The 19,348-nt window shown below is 38.9% G+C and overlaps 2 protein-coding genes across 2 annotated transcripts; one reads left to right on the forward strand and one right to left on the reverse strand.

The window, feature by feature from the left end:
• Positions 1-344: 344 nt before the first annotated feature.
• On the reverse strand, positions 345-2,318 carry LOC147872240 (uncharacterized). Its single transcript, XM_087357890.1, has one exon. The coding sequence runs from the start codon at positions 2,043-2,045 to the stop codon at positions 345-347; it is 1,701 nt and encodes a 566-aa protein (XP_087214016.1). The 5' UTR covers positions 2,046-2,318.
• A 4,782-nt stretch (positions 2,319-7,100) lies between these two features.
• LOC110827347 (ionotropic receptor 40a) lies at positions 7,101-9,227 on the forward strand. The gene has a single exon (XM_022058950.2). The coding sequence runs from the start codon at positions 7,101-7,103 to the stop codon at positions 9,201-9,203; it is 2,103 nt and encodes a 700-aa protein (XP_021914642.2). The 3' UTR covers positions 9,204-9,227.
• The last annotated feature ends 10,121 nt before the right edge of the window (positions 9,228-19,348 follow it).

The raw sequence follows: 19,348 nt of genomic DNA on the forward strand, positions 1-19,348 counted from the left end.
GCCTACGCTTTATTAGTTGTTCTATACATCAAGTGTGTTGTTAACATAGCCAAAGTCTTCCTTCACCACCAAATGATTTTCGAATGGCATTATTATCTGACGTCATAAAAGATTCGTTAGCACTCTTGCTTCGTATTTTGAAGATGTCCTTAAATAAACCACAAATAGTAACACCAGTATTCATGTCATCCGAAAGATTCCACGAACCCTGGGAGAGTTTGAAGCCTTCCGAACATATGCAGTGCGGATCTATTCAGAATTCGAAGTTATGCGCTATAAACAAAATCTTGTAAAAGTAAACTTTGAAAACTCGTTGCGACAGACGAAATTTGCCCGTCTCTGAGCTATTTCCAAGAGAACAACTTAAAAGCCACCACAATTTCCGCTACAAAAACAACGCTACCACAAGACAGACCGAACACCAAGACGAAGAACGCAGTCTGCAAATCATTCATCGAGTATGCGTGTAGCGTCGACTTTTCTATATGAGTATGATCGTGTCTCTGTATAATCTGGTTCTCTAGCACTTCATCGGCTTCCCATTTGCCTACCACGCCACTTTCAGTCAGTGTTGCTGTTAAAATGTTAATACGTCGCAGATACGGAGAATATTTAGGGACGACGTACGACAAAAAATATCCGCGAGGCTTCTCCTCAACAGCATGCAGCAAAGGGTTATCAGAGGGCCCAATGTAATGTGATAGAAAATACGGCACATTAGACAGACTGGTAATAGCAGCGTAATCCATTTTGTAGGCAATTCTCTCTTTGATGCTAAAACTGTCACTTACGAACCGAACATTTTTTGCGAGACGAATCATAGTTGGATTTTCAGTATCGCTGAAAGTGTCAAGAAGATTCTGATACGATGTTGCTATTGGTAACCCCGATTCTGCTAGCTGTTCCAATGTGTCGATATCAGGATAGTAATTTGGACTGCTGATTTCTGTTACTAGTGTTACTTGAATCGCTGTGACCATGAGCACACCAAACAAAAGACAGGATGACGCAAAAACTCTCTCTGAAAATGATGTTAGTTCCCGCGTTCCTACTATGGGGACAGTTAAAAACATTTTTAATATACAAATTGCAATGCGACTGATTTCATAAATGTTGATTTCGGTACCTAAATATCTCTTAACGAATGTTCCGAAACATACAGATATCACATAAAATGTAAGAATAAATAACAGTTCTGTCAAATGAAAGCATTCAAACAAATCCATCCAACCCGGAATTAACTGGCTTTTAGGTACGAGGATAACTATACCATCATACATAATGGGTGGAGTTATAAACTGAATTTGAGCGTCATCATAATTTTTAATATAATGACTGTTGAATGCAATATCACTCTTGCCATATACAATATCTCCTAATGAGCCAACAAATGTACCGTCCTTCGTTCTAAATCCGAATTTTATCTTATCTTTCGGTCTATGTAGAACAGGTGTGAAGTTCATAAGCTGTGTGACCACATTTAGGACGTTTCCATCCACACCGCCGTATTTCTGCGAGGTTGTTGGTCCGCTGTAAATGCGTGGCGCGTACGGGTACGAGCCAAACATTGTTACCCGGAGTGGATAGCCATGCAGATCATCAAGTTTACGTTCAAATCGTTGACACACGGTGTTGGCGTCCGTAATGTTGTAAGCCTGTACCATTCCTCTAACGTTACCATTCTTTAGAAAGGGATTGAAAGTGACTATGCTTGTCCCAGTTCCGTGCCAGAAACGTGGAGAAATGCGACTGTCCAAAAAAAGGATGTTTAAAACATTGTAACGTGTCCATATACGCTGAAATAATTCACGATATTTCATCTCGTAATCGCTGAGATGTAGTTGTCTATTCGACGTCGTAACAAGACCGATAAATAGGTTGTCTGTCGCATGCCAGCGTGTTTTATTATCTCGATCTTCGTCCAGATACTGACCTACTGATGCAATATTTTCGGTTATAAATAAAACATCACGTCTGCTGTCTGATAAGACATTAACAGCATGTATTGTTGCGTCCGTTGTTCCATAGAATGTCATGACAGGCATTTGTACACGATGGTGGAACAAAGCGATCAGTTCAGTTGATATCTCTGTAACAACTTCAGGCTCTTTTAGATTTACAATAGTGATCAGTGTGATGTACTGAGCATCGGTAAAGAAGCAAGTTACAAGACAGCAAAAAGATTTGTCATCAGTATTCTGCTCTCTTTCATCTGTTCTGTTATTTACATACAGTTCTCGGAACGAATGTGTATGCCCCAAACATGGCAGGCAGAAGTGATAGAAATCACACAAAAGAACAGTCAGTAGCACTTTTTGGACGACGTTCATAATGTAATTGAAATTCGATGTTACACTTCTGAGTACTTTGTGCTTCCACTAAACACGCCACTGAACACTTCTGAGTGATGACGTCAGCATTGCATTTCTAAAAGTTCTATAATTTTATAATAAAAATACGTAACTTTTGAAGCACGAAACGCGTAATCTAGGAAGCTAGCTTTCAAAACACGATTTATAGTCGTCTTTTTAATTGGCAGTAGCTTAGGTCGTTCGGATACTTATTACAGAAAAAAATTCGGTTTTCAATTGAATGCCTTAGTACAGTTAATTGGAAAACGCGCTTTACAGATGAACAGAACGTTTCAATACCTATTTTATTTGCACTCCTTACAACCTTAAAACTGAGTACTTTCCTGTTTATGCCTTGAAGTTTTTAACTACAACGTCTAGGTGAAGTGAAAAGAAATAGCTTGTGTTACGTCCAATTAAGTTCGTGATTCGAATTTGTGAGATCCATACAACAGCGACGCCACAGGAATCTGTGTATTATCTGATGAACGAAGACCCGAACTTTGTCTTAAATTGATGAGGTTTATGCTCACTGTTACAGGAACGTGCAGCAGACCTGAGGACTGTATTTATAAAACAGGGAAAGCACTTTTCTTTGGAGATAAGTAAACTTGTCATTCATCAAATTCGATTTGTTTGATCTGCTGGTAGATCGATAAGCACAGTCTTCAGGAGAACGAGGGTTCCTCTCCAAGTACAGAATGTGATGAATACGTAGATTCAATGGGTTTATTTAACAGCGCTATTCATGTCTGCTGGCCTATGAGGGTTACTACAGGGTGATCGAAGGGTGAAAGGACGTTGTGGATTGAAGAGTTCGTGGCCTGTCAAGGTGTCGTCCCAGTATTCGCCTGAGTTGAGAATAGAATATCTCGCCCTAAACCATGATACGGACAGACTATCTTTCGGATAAGAAGGGTTCTTGTTCATTATTTTGTGACATTCGGTGGGAAACACTTTGGATGAGGTATTTTGGCTCGGAGGCTATGGACGGATTTAGAGCCAGAGGTGATAAATAGGTGTTCTATACAGTACGTTCGTCCGTCCGCAAGTTTATTCTTCGTACCGGTCTAATACAATACGCACTTTGCACAAAATATAAATGGATATAATTTTAGGCCTATACGATTATACTTTCTTAAAACAGATCACAGTGCGTGAAAATTATGCATTGCGTTCATACACAAACACACACATCATTAAGTAATTACAAAGAACCTTCCAGGAATTTCGAAGCACTGCTCCATGACTAAAGAATATCCACATAAGCTCTCAACGACTTCTCCGGCACAACTGTAGGACTTATCAAGGACTTCTACAGAAGATCTACATGAATTTTAAAGTCTTTAGACCATCAGGTAGACCCTGTATAGTGTTTGACTTCCATGCATTGCAAGGCAGCATTTCTAAAAAAATATTATAGTCTATGAATTCTTGCTTCTTTGCCATTTACATTTGAAAAGTTGACAGCTCATACAGAAATAAAAGCTATATAAACACAGGTGTGTAATATTTGTCACTGAATGCAAGTTGTCTTCATTCACACTGCCTACTGCATGTTAAGATTATACTTTGCTTTCAGAAGACTTCATTTTAAAAGCATTCAAGCCTGATAGCTTTAACACATGAGGTGTTATTTTTATGGCCGAGGCTGATTTCCAAAAGGAAAAAAGCATACTGTTTCGTGAAACTTGGTTTCCCTCTACTACATTTTTCTCTGCATACTCTTTCTTCTTTCTTGATCGAGTGGGATCCATCTCACCAACTTCATTTCATTACCCGCACTGACTCCGTTACTAAATCGTGGAAGTTAAATGGAAACCTCACAGAGAAAAGTATGAGAACGCTGACATGAAGTTTACGTCTCTTAATGGTTGAGTGCATGGAGGTCCCCGAATTTCACTATCTTGTGACACAAACCTTTTCCGTGGGATAAATGACAGAGGCGAACCGAGGGGCTTAAAGATCGATCATTCTAGGAAACTTCGCCAAATAGTGGTTTGGACGTGTCAGGGCTGTGCATTGACTGCAACGAGACGGGGGTGTTTGGACGCAAGGAAACTGAAGGGACGAGGAGCTTCGGAATCTGGAGATCTACTGTTCACCTAACATTGCTAAAGCGATTAAACGAACCCTGAGATGAATGGGACGTGTAGAACGGAAACAACGCGTAAGTGAAAAGCCTCGTGGAAAGAAATCGCTCAGACGACCTAGAAATATATGGGTGGAAACACGCTAAAATGAATCTTTAAGTGACATTATACAAAGAAACGAAGTGGGCTGAAGTCGTTTAGGTTAGGGTTAAATCTTATATTGTGATAGCAGTATAATAATTGGAATTACATAAACTATTTGATTAGCTATGATCTGAAAGAGGAGCATTAGTTCACTGGTCGCAGAAAACGACTCTTTCTGAAGGGCTTGGTTTTAATTTCAGCTCACTTTTTGGCATAATCAAACTAATGGAACTTTTTCAGTCATCAAATAATTAATGTGTTATCGTTTTTAGGAGATTACGTAATGTCAGAATTGTACAGTTAGCTCCTATAGTTACCGAAGAGTTTAAAAATGTTCGAGTCCATAAGCTTCTTTCCCATTTTTGCCATTATGAGTATTTTACAGGCACCTAAATTAGTTATAAAATGCATAAATTTGTAACATGTAATCATTACCGTTTATCTGAAATGTAATTTAAAAAAAATATTCTTGCATGTATGTAGCATATTGATGTAAGTCGTGTTGACTTGGCCAATTGGCTGCATATAAAGTCCGCGATATTGTCCTAGATAAGATACATGAAAGAGGCATTCATAAATACCTTTATCCTGAAGTAGGCGACGGCTAGTTCTGTACATGTAACTACAAGAACCATTAGTCGGGAGTTCATAAAGTGATTGGATACGTAAGGCGACAAGACTCAAATCAGCAGCCAATAACGAAACGTATGAGTGGAAAGGAATAAGCTACCTACTTCTCCTGGTAGTAAGATATAATTTTAACATCGTATCGTGAAGGTAAAGTATGAGCTACCCCGCGGAATTTTTCTTGGAAATTAAAAACGTCTGTCAGGTGTTTGTAACACAATTTCGCAATTCGCCTGAGAGAATGTGGATTTTAAATAGTTATCAGAATATGCTATTTCTTCCAGTGTTTTAGGCACAGACTGTAAAGTAATTAACATATAAAAGTCACAGTGAAATTAAGGGAATAAAAATTAAACAATGGTTCATCAAATTTATAAAGGCATAACAGTTACGAGGGTCACAAACTGTAGAGTTGTCCGTTCTGAGATTCTAGACTTGTCACGTGGAAAACAGAGAGGTCAGACACTGGATAATACATTCTACGTTGTTAATATACCCGAAAGTACTTTACTTTCAATCACTGTTTTATGAGAGAAAATTTACACTAGTAAACGTGGTTATAATCAGATTAATGTGGTACTCAAAAGAGTAAATGCAAGTAAGAAAGTTTTACTCCTCTTTCTTGCAATTATAAATCCAGTTTTGGCTCTTTATTATTATTATCCCATCTATTCATCACTTTATGGGGTGTTTAATTCTATGTACCCGAGACAAACTTTGCCCCTGAGGTAAATGTGCAGCAGCTATTTCAGAAATACATTTTTTTTAATACGTGTTACATGCGACATGTTGTCGTCGTTGTGGTGGTGGTACAAATGTTTCTTGACGTCGTACAGACATGGAAATCATTCACGTCGTTCATATAAAATTAATGTGTGTTTTTTGGTACGCTTCTCTGAAGAAAATTTATGTAGTATTTATAACTTCAGCTGTTTCCGCTCACTAAGTGAATTGTTTGCGTGGTTTGACACATCATCATGCCTGTCGCCTTGCCTGAGCTGATTATTGTGGAATAAAAAGAGGGATTGGAAATAGGACGGCTTATATTTCTGACAAATTGCATGCAAGTAATATATCACTAATCACCAAAGTAGCATGTCATGAGTTTATATTGCCACTGCGCTATCAGACAAGCTATTTGCAAGTAGCAACATTATCGTAAACATGGTCAAGAGGATCTAGGAGAGTTTAAACAAGATTTCCTGAATCAGTTCGGTAATAATTCTTGCAGAAATAATCATGGTTTATTAGACTGCAACATAATAGTAATAAGTAAAATAGGTGTTTATAAAATATCAAATAATCAGTAAAACTATAATTGTGAATCTGAACCAAATAACGTATACATGCCCGGCCAGTATATGTGGGCGACAACCGCAACACCCAGTTACATCAGAACTCCTGATGATGGGTACAGAGATGGTCCCTAAACGTCGGTTTCGACTTTCAACCATTTGACGCGGCTGAATGCCCGAGAGATTTTTATTGCGTTACGTCGCAGCGGAAGCTTCAAATTATATATCGACAGAAGAATGCTAAAAGTGGCATTCAGAATACGTCGAGACAAAATTCCAAGAAGTGTAACTTTAAAATGTGAAAATAAGAATGTGGATTTTTCAGCTTATAGACAGGTTATAATGAAAGAAAAATTGTGATGCAAGCACCAACATTTCAATATATATATATATATATATATATATATATATATATATATATATAAAACGCAAGGTAATTGTGGTTATATATGTAGATACATAATATGTCTTTAGCATATTTTCAAATCTGTTTTTCCTTCCAGGTTGAGGAGCAATAATTATAATTCGTCGTACGCGTCGCTTGAAGAAATTATATTTGAAGATCAGATCAGACTTGGTTGATATAAACGATGATTTTCCCACTGACAGTATCATCTGCGACCTTACTGGTTCTATCTCTTATATTTCTGTCACAGTGTTCGACATCAGCAGTTCAGTATCAATCACTGCAGCGTCTCTTAAGAAACCCCCAGCCTTTACTTGTACGAGAATCAGACATGGAGATTCTTCGAAACGTCTGTTTATGGTACTTCAGTAAATCTCGCTTTGTAGTTATCATTCCAATAGACACGCAAGTAGCAGATGACTTTGTTGTAGAACTGTTACCGTTCATTCACAATACAATCAAAGAGAAGATAATAGTTTCGCACGTTGTTCTACCGGAAGATTTTAAAGTTTTTCCTGGACGTCTGTGGAAGAATTTAAGTATACTGCACCAAGCATTTGTACTCATAGTCGAGAGAGAAGACGCACTGATGCAGTATCTAAAGTTCATACAACAGATTAGTACCTATCCATTTCTTCGAAACCCAAGAGGCAATTTTCTGATAATCTTTCTGGGACCGTCTGAAAATGATCGTGACGAAGTCAATAGAAACTACATGGAAAATAAGTACAGTCACATTCTCAAGGCGTTGTGGAACGAGCTTGGCATTATAAATGTCATTACGATGGTCATTAAGTATTCAAATTATCGTACATTGGAGGCAGGACATATTGTTCAATTGGCAACATTTAACCCCTTCATTAAATCGCTAAATTCAAGTGGAAAACTTGTTGTATATAACAAATATAATGTGTTTAATTTAGTCAGAAGTTATACTGATACATTAAGCAATCTAAGAGGATATCCAATCCGCATTTCACTATTTACAAGACCACCCTCTTCGTTTCCAGCACATTCCGGTGATAAAGTTATCGATTACATTGGAGTGGATGGATTCTTTATGAGAAACTTGGCAAAGCAAATGAACTTCACAGCCATTTCTGGCAGTCCCAAGGACGGTGAAGAATACGGTTATATGTTTGAAACTAATGGCACCTTTACTGGCTCACTGGGCGACATTCTATATGACAGAGCTGACATTTCACTCAATTCTCGTTTTGTGAAAGAATACGGAACGAAAGATATTGAGTACACTTTTCCCGTTGGTTTTGATAATCTCTGTATCGTAGTGCCGAAGGCTGAACGTCTCCCAAAATGGCTTGCATTTTTCAGAGTATTTCCCTTACACGTCTACCTCGCCCTTGTCTGTGTGTATGTAGGCTCCTGTATAATATCTCATATTCTACAGAAGTTATATTCTTTCTTTATGCCTGTTAACAAAGACACCAGTTTAATTTCCACGTTTATAGAAATGTTACCCCTATTCCTATCACTCTCCTTCGTTCGAATTCCTTTGTCTCGATCACAGAAAGTATTTGTGATTACGTGTCTTGTATTCGGGATAATTACAACTTCGTTGTTTCAAGGGAAACTTGTCACTGTGCTATCAAAGCCTGACTACTATCCTGATGTCAACACGCTAGAAGAACTGGATGCCAGTGGTTTAGTCATTGCTACAGGATCTATCAATTTAATCGAGAACACATTCAGTGCAGAAGAGTCGCCTCTTGTGAAACACCTCAGTAATAAAGTAACCTACCTTAGTACAAAGGAAGGCGTCGCTGATTACGTCGCTAAGCACAAAGACACGGCTGCGTTAACTCGACTAAGCAATGCAATATATAATGTACTTATTTATCGCAATTCAGATGGAACTTTGCTATTACATATCGTTCGAGAATTTCCAAGGACGTATTCTCTAGCGTACATAGTGCCTAAGGGATCCCCGTTTTTGTTCAGAATCAACCACATAATAACACAGCTTGTAGAATCAGGTATTGTAGATAAGTGGAGTAAGGACACTTATTTCAATATGACAGCATTTCAAAGAAGTGAAAACAGTGGCAGTGATTCACTCAAAGTGTTTTCTATGGAAGATTTGCTGGTGGCCTTCCTGATACTTGCTTGTGGACTTCTCAGTAGTGTCATTGCGTTCTTTGTGGAGCTAACAGTGCAACGTGTTGCGTCTCGAAAAAGGATCAAATACAAGACATTTACTTCGTCTCACGAACACACTTTGCTTCAAAATGATTATGTCCAGCCCTCATTTAGAAATTATAAAATATGATACGTTTGATTTTGTAAGCTACAGTATGGAGCACGATGTCTGGTGTGGTTAATGTGTCACTAGTAATAAATAATATCACGAAATACATTTTTAGCATACCTATTATTATATGTTTTTATGGAACAAGTTATTCATCACCTAAAAATTCTGTGTTCTCAGTTAGTAAAGGCATTCTTCATAAATTGACAGTCAATGAACGCTATCATTTAATCGAAAATATAAAGTCGACATGACATTTTATTATCATTAACCTATGAAATTCAGGCAACATATTTCGATAGGAACTGTATCATTGTCAGGTCACAATTCACAGTACCAATTCGTGTTAAGCCTACGTATCCACCGAAAAGTATTGCACTCATCTTCTACAGGACAATTCGATAATAGACACTCACATTTCAGCTAAAAGGGCTCAGAACTTGCTAGCCAGCCATCATACACAGACGCTGACCGTGTCACGCCATCTTGTACACTTTTGATGCTCTGTTTGTGTTTGACGTTTCAATAGCAGTACGTACCACCACTGTGCAATAGGAAATTTAAAGTGCAGCCGTACAATGTGTGTACGGCCACGTGTTATGCTTACCAGGCGCTTTGTCCGTCAAATTCCCCCATGGAAGAAGGGTCCTAATTTGAGAACTAAGGATTTGCGGACCCGTGAAACTTTTATTGTTTTTGAATGTACAACTCACCACTGAAAATCGTACGTACTAAGATGCCATCCTTTTGGTATGTATCCATTTAGTGGCTTATAGGTGAGTGAATATACATATTTTATTCGCAGTGCAAATAATTTTGTTAACTGCAGTGGTACATGTTATCTCTCGAGGCCGAAGTCCGGCTGTCTGTACATATTTCTACGGTACTGAGGGTTACGTGTCAAATACTGAATATTCGCCACATGAAGAGGATCAGGGGCAGTTGTGGGGGATGAAAATGCGCTCTCGACTTCTGCTGCAATTTCCGGATACTGGAATATGTCAAGCTAATAATTTCTACTATACCTACCTGTCAGTCTTATATAGAGAAATATTGACAAAAATGTGTTGGGATAATAATTCTTGAACGGTATTATAAAGTACCACGTCCCTGCTATCTAAGTGAGATTTCAGGCTCTCACGGCGGCAAGTATGAAGATGGATATCTTCTGGGTTGTTGCGCCGTGTAGCCTAGTAGAAGTTCACCGACGTTTCAGGGGTCCTTGCTCATAGCTCTGACGATGGCGGCAACAATAACTTCTGAAACATCGGTAAACTACAAGGCGCAACAACCCAGAAGAGCCACCTACTACTGTTTCCGCGTACTACGATTTTCAATGGCGGAAATTACATAGGAAAGTCGCCAGATGGCGGGGGTGTAGTATTTTGTTGCTTTGAGACTGGCTCTGGGATACATCCATCTTCTGATCTGAGGGTACCCCCGGGCTCTTTGCATGAGGACAAGGTTGGCCAGAGCACGAAGCTGACTTCCTGTCTGAATCTAGTGTCAAAGTTAAGAATGTTCAGAGATCTTGATCTTGATAACGCGATGCTTATGCACAAGACCATTTTCATCCGTTACCCCAAAACTCAGCTCTGTAAGTGAATCAGTACTGGGAGCAGTGAAGAGCATAAGAACACCATAAACCAAAATATTTTAAAATATTTACACTGTTCTGATATCAACACCTAAAATGTCCTGAAGTTACTCCATTACTTCTTCATGCAGCTTCTTGAGTTTCAATATTTACGCAAATTCAATTCTGTACAAAATGCTGGTCGTAAAGCATAAAGGGAGAAGATCACTTAGAAAACCAAGGAATAGATGGAATTAAATTATTAAAATATATCTTATGGAAATAATGTTGGAGGGTGTAGATTGAATTCATCTGGTTCAGTACAGAGACTGATAGTGAGCTCTTGTGAACGCAGTACTGAACCTTCGGGTTCCCCAAGAGGCGGTAAATTTCTTGGCTAGCTGAGCATACTATTAATTTCTGAAGAAGGCTCTGCTCCATGGAGTTGTTTAACAAACCCAGTTCTCGTCATATTTGTTATTAAAATTGTATTTTGGTACCAGTTTTTAGCTTAAGAATTATTATGTTGTACATTGAGCCTCATACTTATTTGAATGATTAAGTTTAATTAGTGAATGGCTTATTTGTAACCAGCTGTTTGTTCCTTTAAATTTTTATAAAACGTGTTTGTCGTGAGAAATGTCAGAAACGGACTCATATTCTCTCCTAGCCCTTCTACCACTCTCAAATACTGTATGAATGAACAGCAAATTCAATGGCACCAGAGACCTTACACCAAAAGTTTTGATTTGTTCAGTGTTGGCAGCTTCTCCAGTTCTTCACTTTCGGCCCAGTCTTAGGGGTTGAGGTTGCGAGAGTGAATGAAGAATTTTGGAAAGCAAGAAACAGGCGTAATCCTCACACTAACAATTAAATATAACAATTTCAATAGTTTAAATTACTTTTGATTTATTGTTATCTTATTTTCGGTTAGTGTATTGCAATTCTTTGCACTTTTGTATTCTGAATCCTAGACCGCGAAGAAAATTCCGTGGTGTGTCGATACTAGACCATTCCCAGACACATTCAGAACCTCGTGATATAGTTTTATTGGTAATACATTTGAACAACGCGATGATTTATAGAACGACAATATTTGAAAGAAGTGTAGTGACGCGTGACTGTTTCAAACACAGCTGGTGGCGCCAAGTGCGGTCTCACAGAAACACTTCAGGTGTTGATTTTCCACAGCGGACAAAGACAAACAGATATGTAGGAAAGCAGTCAAACACTACATGTGAGGGAAAACTCTAAAAAAATATCTCAAAAACCAAGAGATTTTAATAACAAATTTGTCTAAAGATGAATTGATAATAACGTGAAAGGAAATGACAGCAGCTTATTTTAAATGATTTTCCAGCCTTTGTTAGGAGTTACTGAGGAAACTTACGTGAAACATCAGAGCAGAGAGACAGACATTTACTGTGTTCCGATATTTTGTCAATAGACGGTGTATTGTTGCCTTGTTCGGTACTTTCTTCACGAAGAGCAGCAAACGATTTCGATGCGAAATAATTCTCGAGAGTGAACACACGTTCTGTTCTTGAATACATCGCGTTCGAAACTGCACAGCTTTTGAGCAACTGTCTAGAGCAGCGGCCTAGCAACAAGGATGCCCTTGACTTAAGATCCACTTCATTTTTGTACCGCAGTAGACTACTTAGTTGTTGGGCTGCACTTTAAATGGCGCACTCTATAAGCAACGTGTTAAAAAATTGCTAACATAATGTCACAATAAACCAACTATATTCTGTGTATTCCTGTTACTATACCATCAACTAACGAACCCTCAGACAGAAGAATGCAAAGATTCAACAATGCCAATACCAAAGCTTGTCACTAGACAATATCCTGGACCAGTTTCATCCACCCTAAACGCTATGCATTTAAGATTAATAGCAATGGTATACTCTCATCTCCTTATAAATGTTTCCACCTGCCGTTTTCCAAAAAAAGGTTCCCCACCAATATTCTATAGGTATTCCTTTTATCCCCCATCGAAGCCTCAAAGATTTTACCTTAATACATCGTGATCGACACAGAGTAATCAGGGAATGTCTCTTCACGTAATAGGATCTATCCTACATTGTTCTTTCTGAGATCCATATATTTTCCTGCGCCCTCTGTTTATAAAACATTTTCTTCTGGACTGATAAATCGATCTTGCACCATCAACGACTCCGGACAACTGCGCTAGAAACATCAGAAATAACAAACTCCCTAAGGTCTAATCCTTCATGAAAGAGGGCTGCACTCTACAGGGCGCTAAGGCCTTTTCGCGCATCGCACAACCTGATGCTTATTTACATCACTTGATCAAGCCACTACTATGACGTTGATTGAGATGTTACAGCCCACAACAATTTCAAACAAAGCAACAAATCAAAGTGGCTACTTTTACGAAGCTGTTTAAAGAAGCCTGTCAGTCACCGATGCCGCCCGTCACTCACAGAGGAACTGTTTTATGTACTTCTCGAGTCTAAATTTTAGGGGCCAAAATTAGGTCAGTGTTGACAAAAACGTCGTGACATGTCTGTCTAGGATTCGGTTACGCCGCTGTATTTTATGTCCTTTTTACGCAGAATTGCACGAACTGAACGCACACAAAGGAGGTTATATTCGTCTTTCACCTCAGAAATCACTGGACGAAATGTGATTAGATGTGCTATTGTTTTGTCTACACTTGAACGTGCTTGGGCGATCTCCATTTTTAGTTCGAATCGGTCCAATCTACACGAATAATCAAAATACATTTTTCAAGAACGGCTCATTGCGTATGCATGGCAAAAAATATGTAACTCCTTAAGATTTTATAATTTTATTGAAAACAACTATTTATAATTGTAAAATTGGCCTATTTAACGAAGTATTATATAACCGTGGAGCCAAAGGTGCGAACAAATTTGTGTAGTGTTGCGGCAGGATCTTTCATATTTTCTTTTGTGAATGGCGTGTGTGTCTGATCACATCCCCTATTTTCAGTCTCTTTCTTCTGGCCAGCGATCACAAACGTGACCAGATATTTGACACTGTGTCTGTGGGAAAATGCAGCCCTGTTTAAGGGGGGTTCAGTCTGTGAAATTGAAAGTTCGACAGTAACGGTGTCTTCATAGACTGGGAGAACCTCCTCAGCATCCCAGTGATGGAACAAACTATTAAAACGAGAAGAATCTGTCGCCGATCCAATCCTCTTTACAACGAAACTTCTACAGCTCTTACGAGACTGAAATCTGCTGTCATTTACAGCGTATTGGATTCTAAGAGCAGATAAGGAAGAGTAGAGGACTATTTCGTAACAAGTGGCACGAAGGAATGAGAATAATTTAAAGCAGGGACTCGGAACCAAAACTACTGACTGCATAAACGGAATATGACTATTTCTATACATCTCAATCTACTGCTGAGGATGATAAAATACATTTTTCTAACATAATAAGTATGTTTGACTACAAGTTTGAAACAAAAAGATAAATAATCAAAATAGTAACTTCACTAACTATAATAACACTAACGTTATCAACATTAGGCCACGACCGCTTCCTTCTACAGCTTTATTCACTCCGCCAATTACAATCGTACTTAAAATTCAAAGCTATAAAACCTGCAGATGTGAAAAAAACTGTTTTATCAGCCAAAAATCAATCGATCATCGATCCAGAACTTTATCACGTTACGAAATCTTTTCTTGATACATCAGGAGAGGCGAACCTTCTCGTGTTTTAAAAACGCAGAGACGAAAGCCTGTGTTTTCCGTTCTGTGGGTTTATAATTCCACCTTACCTCAGCCGCGTCCTCACATATTCCATTTACATGGAGTTTCTCTCTATTCCTGCTCATGTTGTAATCTCTTCAACTGTGCCACCGACCTCAGGCCTCTCACGTATGTCAGTATTTGTTTCACCGAACCGCCAACTGCAGTGTTCCTTCCCGCGAAAGTGTCACTCCTTGCAGACACCCACTACTTCCGGCCCATATTGCACCTACATTCCAGAACCTACACATCCTGTTGTATTACCCTCCGATATTACATAAATGACTATTCCTACATTTTTCAAAGATATATTTGGAATAAAATAAAATAAATATATTTGAAAAATATATTATATATACATTTATTTCTTAAAATGCATTTCCTTAAAACAAACTCGATGCTAAAGTCTGCCGTGTTATGTTTGGCCCCTCGAAAACGCTGAATATTTCTTGTTCTTCAAGGAATTTCTAAATCACAATTTGGGAATCACAGGTTGATAACGATCATTCTTGAGTCAGCAGTTAAAATATTTTAACGTAATTTAATTGAGAATTTTAAACTGTTCTCTCCTTTCCATGTCTAATAGAGGAGGAAGATTTCGAAAAAAATGCACTGATTTCAGAAGTTACAAAGTTACGAATTTGGCAGGATCAAAGTCGATATACGAGACACACACAGAACTTAAATACATAAAAGCGAGAAAAAACGTAGTTTGTTTGTGGGCTTAGAGGTGCGTCAACTTCAAGACCTATTTGCATCTATCTGGGTCTATTCATCATCATCATCTGTGGCTCTACAACGCAGTGTGGGTCTTGGTCGCCTCTTTTGGAGGTTACTTAATCTATTAGACATTTAGTAGGACTCCTTGGATGAGTGATCAGCCCGTCGTAAGGCATCTACCCATGCTAATTAGCCGCTCTGCACACCAGGCCGGATTGGCTAACGTGCAGCCAATAACGCGAAACTGGTTCAGGTAGACACTGAACACGGACGGCATCTCTCACAACTACTATACCCTGAGGACGAGGATGAAGATGGTTCTCGAAACGTTGGTTTTTTCTTCATTAAGCCACCTTACACGGTTGGTAGCCCGAGAAGAATGTATTATACTTAGTGGCCGTGAAAGCTTCAGATCATAAATTATTAGATATATCCATTAGTTTCGAACGTTTAAAGAGAACCACCTGAAGATAACCAATCAAGGTCAAAATATCTACTGTATTCTTAATAAACATCAAAAATATAATGAAGAATTGCTGTGTAAACGAAATGTCAACCTAACTACTTAGTTATATTTCATTACCAAGAAAAAGTATCTGATTTAATGCATAAGCGATCTGTTTGCATACTCTGCATTCGTGCTGTGTACAGTTTTGTAACTGTGGAATTAAATTATTGTGCTCCCTGTCGAATTGATTCCGATTCTTTGGCTCAAATAACTATTTGGGCTTCTGCTGTCAGTGATTTTGCAGTTCAGCGTCTTGGATTTCTGGCTCAGAGGAAGGAAGCAGTTTCATAGGACATCGTTTAGTAGTTTACGATCACTTAAAGCTGAATATGCTCAGTCGGGATTGCGCCAATTTCCTTGATATTTTTACGGAACTGATAAAATTAGTGTAGAACATTATTCCATCACAGAGCGATGTTCGATCCATTGTTTTAGTTCAAAGAGATAGGCCCAGGGGCCCTACTGGATAGGAGGCTAGGTGGACTACAGAGCCGGTCTGGGAAAAAAAATTGGATTCCTCTAGGTATGATATAACCCATACCTCGCAAGCATCGAATCGATCTATTCTCCAAAACGCGACTTTCGTAAAAATATATCAGGCACTGAAGTCATACCTCATTAAGCATTACATTACAACGATTGTTAAATTATTTCTTAAAAGTCTGCAAAAATTAGTTTTCTTATTACGAATAATGAGCACCATTCTCCTGGTTTTCCTGGTCGAATCTTATGATCACGAATGATTTAACTTTTCTTAAGGAAATTATTCTGCAGGTAGTAAAATATAAAAAGATAGCCGTGAGAGATTTATACTCAGCTATCAGTTAAGCAACTGACGAACTACTTCAGGTAGGAATGTAAAATTTGGTAGGCCTACTGATACATTTATGCACATATCATGAGCGCAAGTACAAATCCTGTATGAAATGCACGCAAAAGGCCTATTTTATAAGCTAGCAAAAGCAGCCGTTCTAAGATTGGGCATCTCCTTAAAATAAATTGGTACTGAAATAATAACATTATTTGTTACAGCATTATTATAAGCCCATATACAATTCCGTTGATACCGAAAGTTCAAAATAATGTGACGCAGCAGCTTTTCTGTTATTTACCACCCTTGTGCAGCATAATATTTCTGTGCGTTAAAACACTGCCTATCTACAAAACAGCTTTGCTCATAGATCGCTTTATGCATTATAAGAGTTATAGTCGGCCAGCAACATAGACACCGAAAAAATGAAGACACAGAAAGATGTTATATGCAGAATTACAAACATGGCGCTGGTGTAAAATTCTGAGATTATATTAATATGCATGAACCATAGGCCTAAGTAAAGGGCTTAATTATTATTTTGTACAAAGTCAGTATAGAGAGCTACGCAGTACTAATACGTACGAAGCGTAGAAGAACACTTTTGAAGGCAGACAACTGCAACCAACAAAAGGATTAATCAGTTCTCTGCAGGGATGCATACAGCACTGAGGGTAACCACACCGGGTAAATTATTTCCTGACCGCCCTGTTCAAACGACCTGTTTGAAGCCGGGCAATGAACCCGCAACATGACGGTTGTTACTATTACACACGTTGTCATATCCAGACGATGCGAGGCAAGGTGCATTGAACGCTCAAGTTATTTCCCTCCTGTAGCACGAATTATTTCTACCACAAAGAGCCTGTTAGGGTTTCCCTGGTAGCCATGGTTACTAGACTGGATATGAACAAGGACGTGTGGGCGAATAGTGCCACGTCCAATTAACGGTCCCAGCGCGGAAGGAAAGCGTGTGTAATACCTTTAAGATAAGTGTTTAAATCAGTCGACGTAGGCGTGGAGGATTTCAGGGTTCCCGTAGGACTAGATCATACAGTTTTAAAACAAGAATACAGAAGTGGAGTACACGCAGATCAGAGAACGGTTTCAGATCCGGATACAGAGACTAATTTAACGACGCTCTCTCAACTAACAGACTGGAGGATTGTGAGTAATAAACCAGAACGAATACGAAAATACACAATATAGTAAATTACTTTTCAAATTGAAACTCCAATATGGGCAGGACTAAGTTAGAAGTCTGCATACTCCGTGCCTGGAGAAAGACCTATGACGTAATCCTCACTTAGGGCCATACACGATTGGCTGTTACACCAAAGCTTCCTGAAGTTGTACGTAAACTGTTACACATCTTGACTGCTGTTATTAACTGTTTTATGTAAAGTACTTCAATTCTATGTTAAGGCGCTTTCCTGGCATTTGAAGAATCGATAAACATCACAACGATAAAGTGCCTCTGACGGGATTCGAATCAGATATCTTCCGAATGCGAGAACAGTAGTCAACTTCTGAGATAACCCTTCCTACACACCTCGCGTCACAACAAACATGGGCCAGACCTAAAAACCGCGACGACTATTGGTACATCACGTAATTATTATTCTTCGTCATTGTTTGCCTACAGATGCATATAACATGGAACCCACTGTTACGTTGCTTCATGTATTGTTGGGCTCAAAGTCTGCCTTGTTCTCACGCAGCACGGCATGAAGACGTAGGAGTGATGTGGTGTTCAAATTTCGAGAATTCAATATCTCTGAAACGGAGGTGAGTGGTCAGTATTACACTGCGGCCGTTTTACCTTCCGGGAAATAGTTCCTGGAGCTCAATAAATAAAATACAGAGTATCTATTTGAACAATTTTGCACAGAGTAATAGCGAAGAGAAAATTCCATACCTCTAGACCGTAGCCAGCCAGCCAGCATACTGACTGAATTATGACGGCTTGATATGGAAAAGAGCACTAAATATATATTTCTGGCCATCTCGATCACAACGTACTTGCAAAAAGTGAGGTATTTTTCTCAGATTGCTACATTTGTTTTGCAAACATCGCACAGATAGATCTGAAAGTGCAATGAGGGAGCAGTAAAATCTAACTTTTCCATCGGCAATAGAAATGAATGCTTAAAACTTCGTCTATTCGAGGGACAGCATTTGAGAAACGGGTTAAGTTTTTCGCTCTTAATAGCAAATAGAACATTTCATAAACGTAAATTATATGGAGTTGCTGGAAGTTTGGTCTAGTTTAGAAAAAGTCAGAAAGTAATTTACTTCGGGTTTGCGCCGTGTTCCTTTGCACTTATACCAGTTGATCCCAACATCTCGCCCTGATTCCGAGGTTTTCAGTATACGCTGCCGGTTGATAATGAAAGCGAATGCCTCTGTGATACGAAGTCACGGGCTTTGCTAGTGTTCCAACCTGCTCAGTGAAGAGATTAATAACACCTGTCAAGCTCAGAGAGAAATAAGACGTGCGGACATTGTGGTGACAACGGTGGTAGAGATTGTACGCAGCTGGGTCTAGTTTCCTGTCGAAAAAGTCTTTTCACTTCCGTCCACCTAATAATACCAGAGCTTACAACACTCCGTAGGTCGTCCGAGTGTCTAACCTAGGCGTCTCCTTCCAGTTGATAACAAGAACGAGAAGAGAAACACTCAGTTTGCACAAATACAAACGATGCGATATCACAGAGTTTCCTTCAGACCTGCTTTACCATGCGGCACTGAGTCTGTGTATAACCACTGCAAGTATCGGTTAATTAATGTGTCTGATTGT

The sequence above is a fragment of the Zootermopsis nevadensis genome, unplaced genomic scaffold (assembly GCF_977971745.1).
Source record: "Zootermopsis nevadensis isolate Lab colony 2312 unplaced genomic scaffold, Znev_1.0 Znev_ptg000029l, whole genome shotgun sequence".
NCBI classification, from domain to species: Eukaryota; Metazoa; Arthropoda; class Insecta; order Blattodea; family Termopsidae; genus Zootermopsis; species Zootermopsis nevadensis.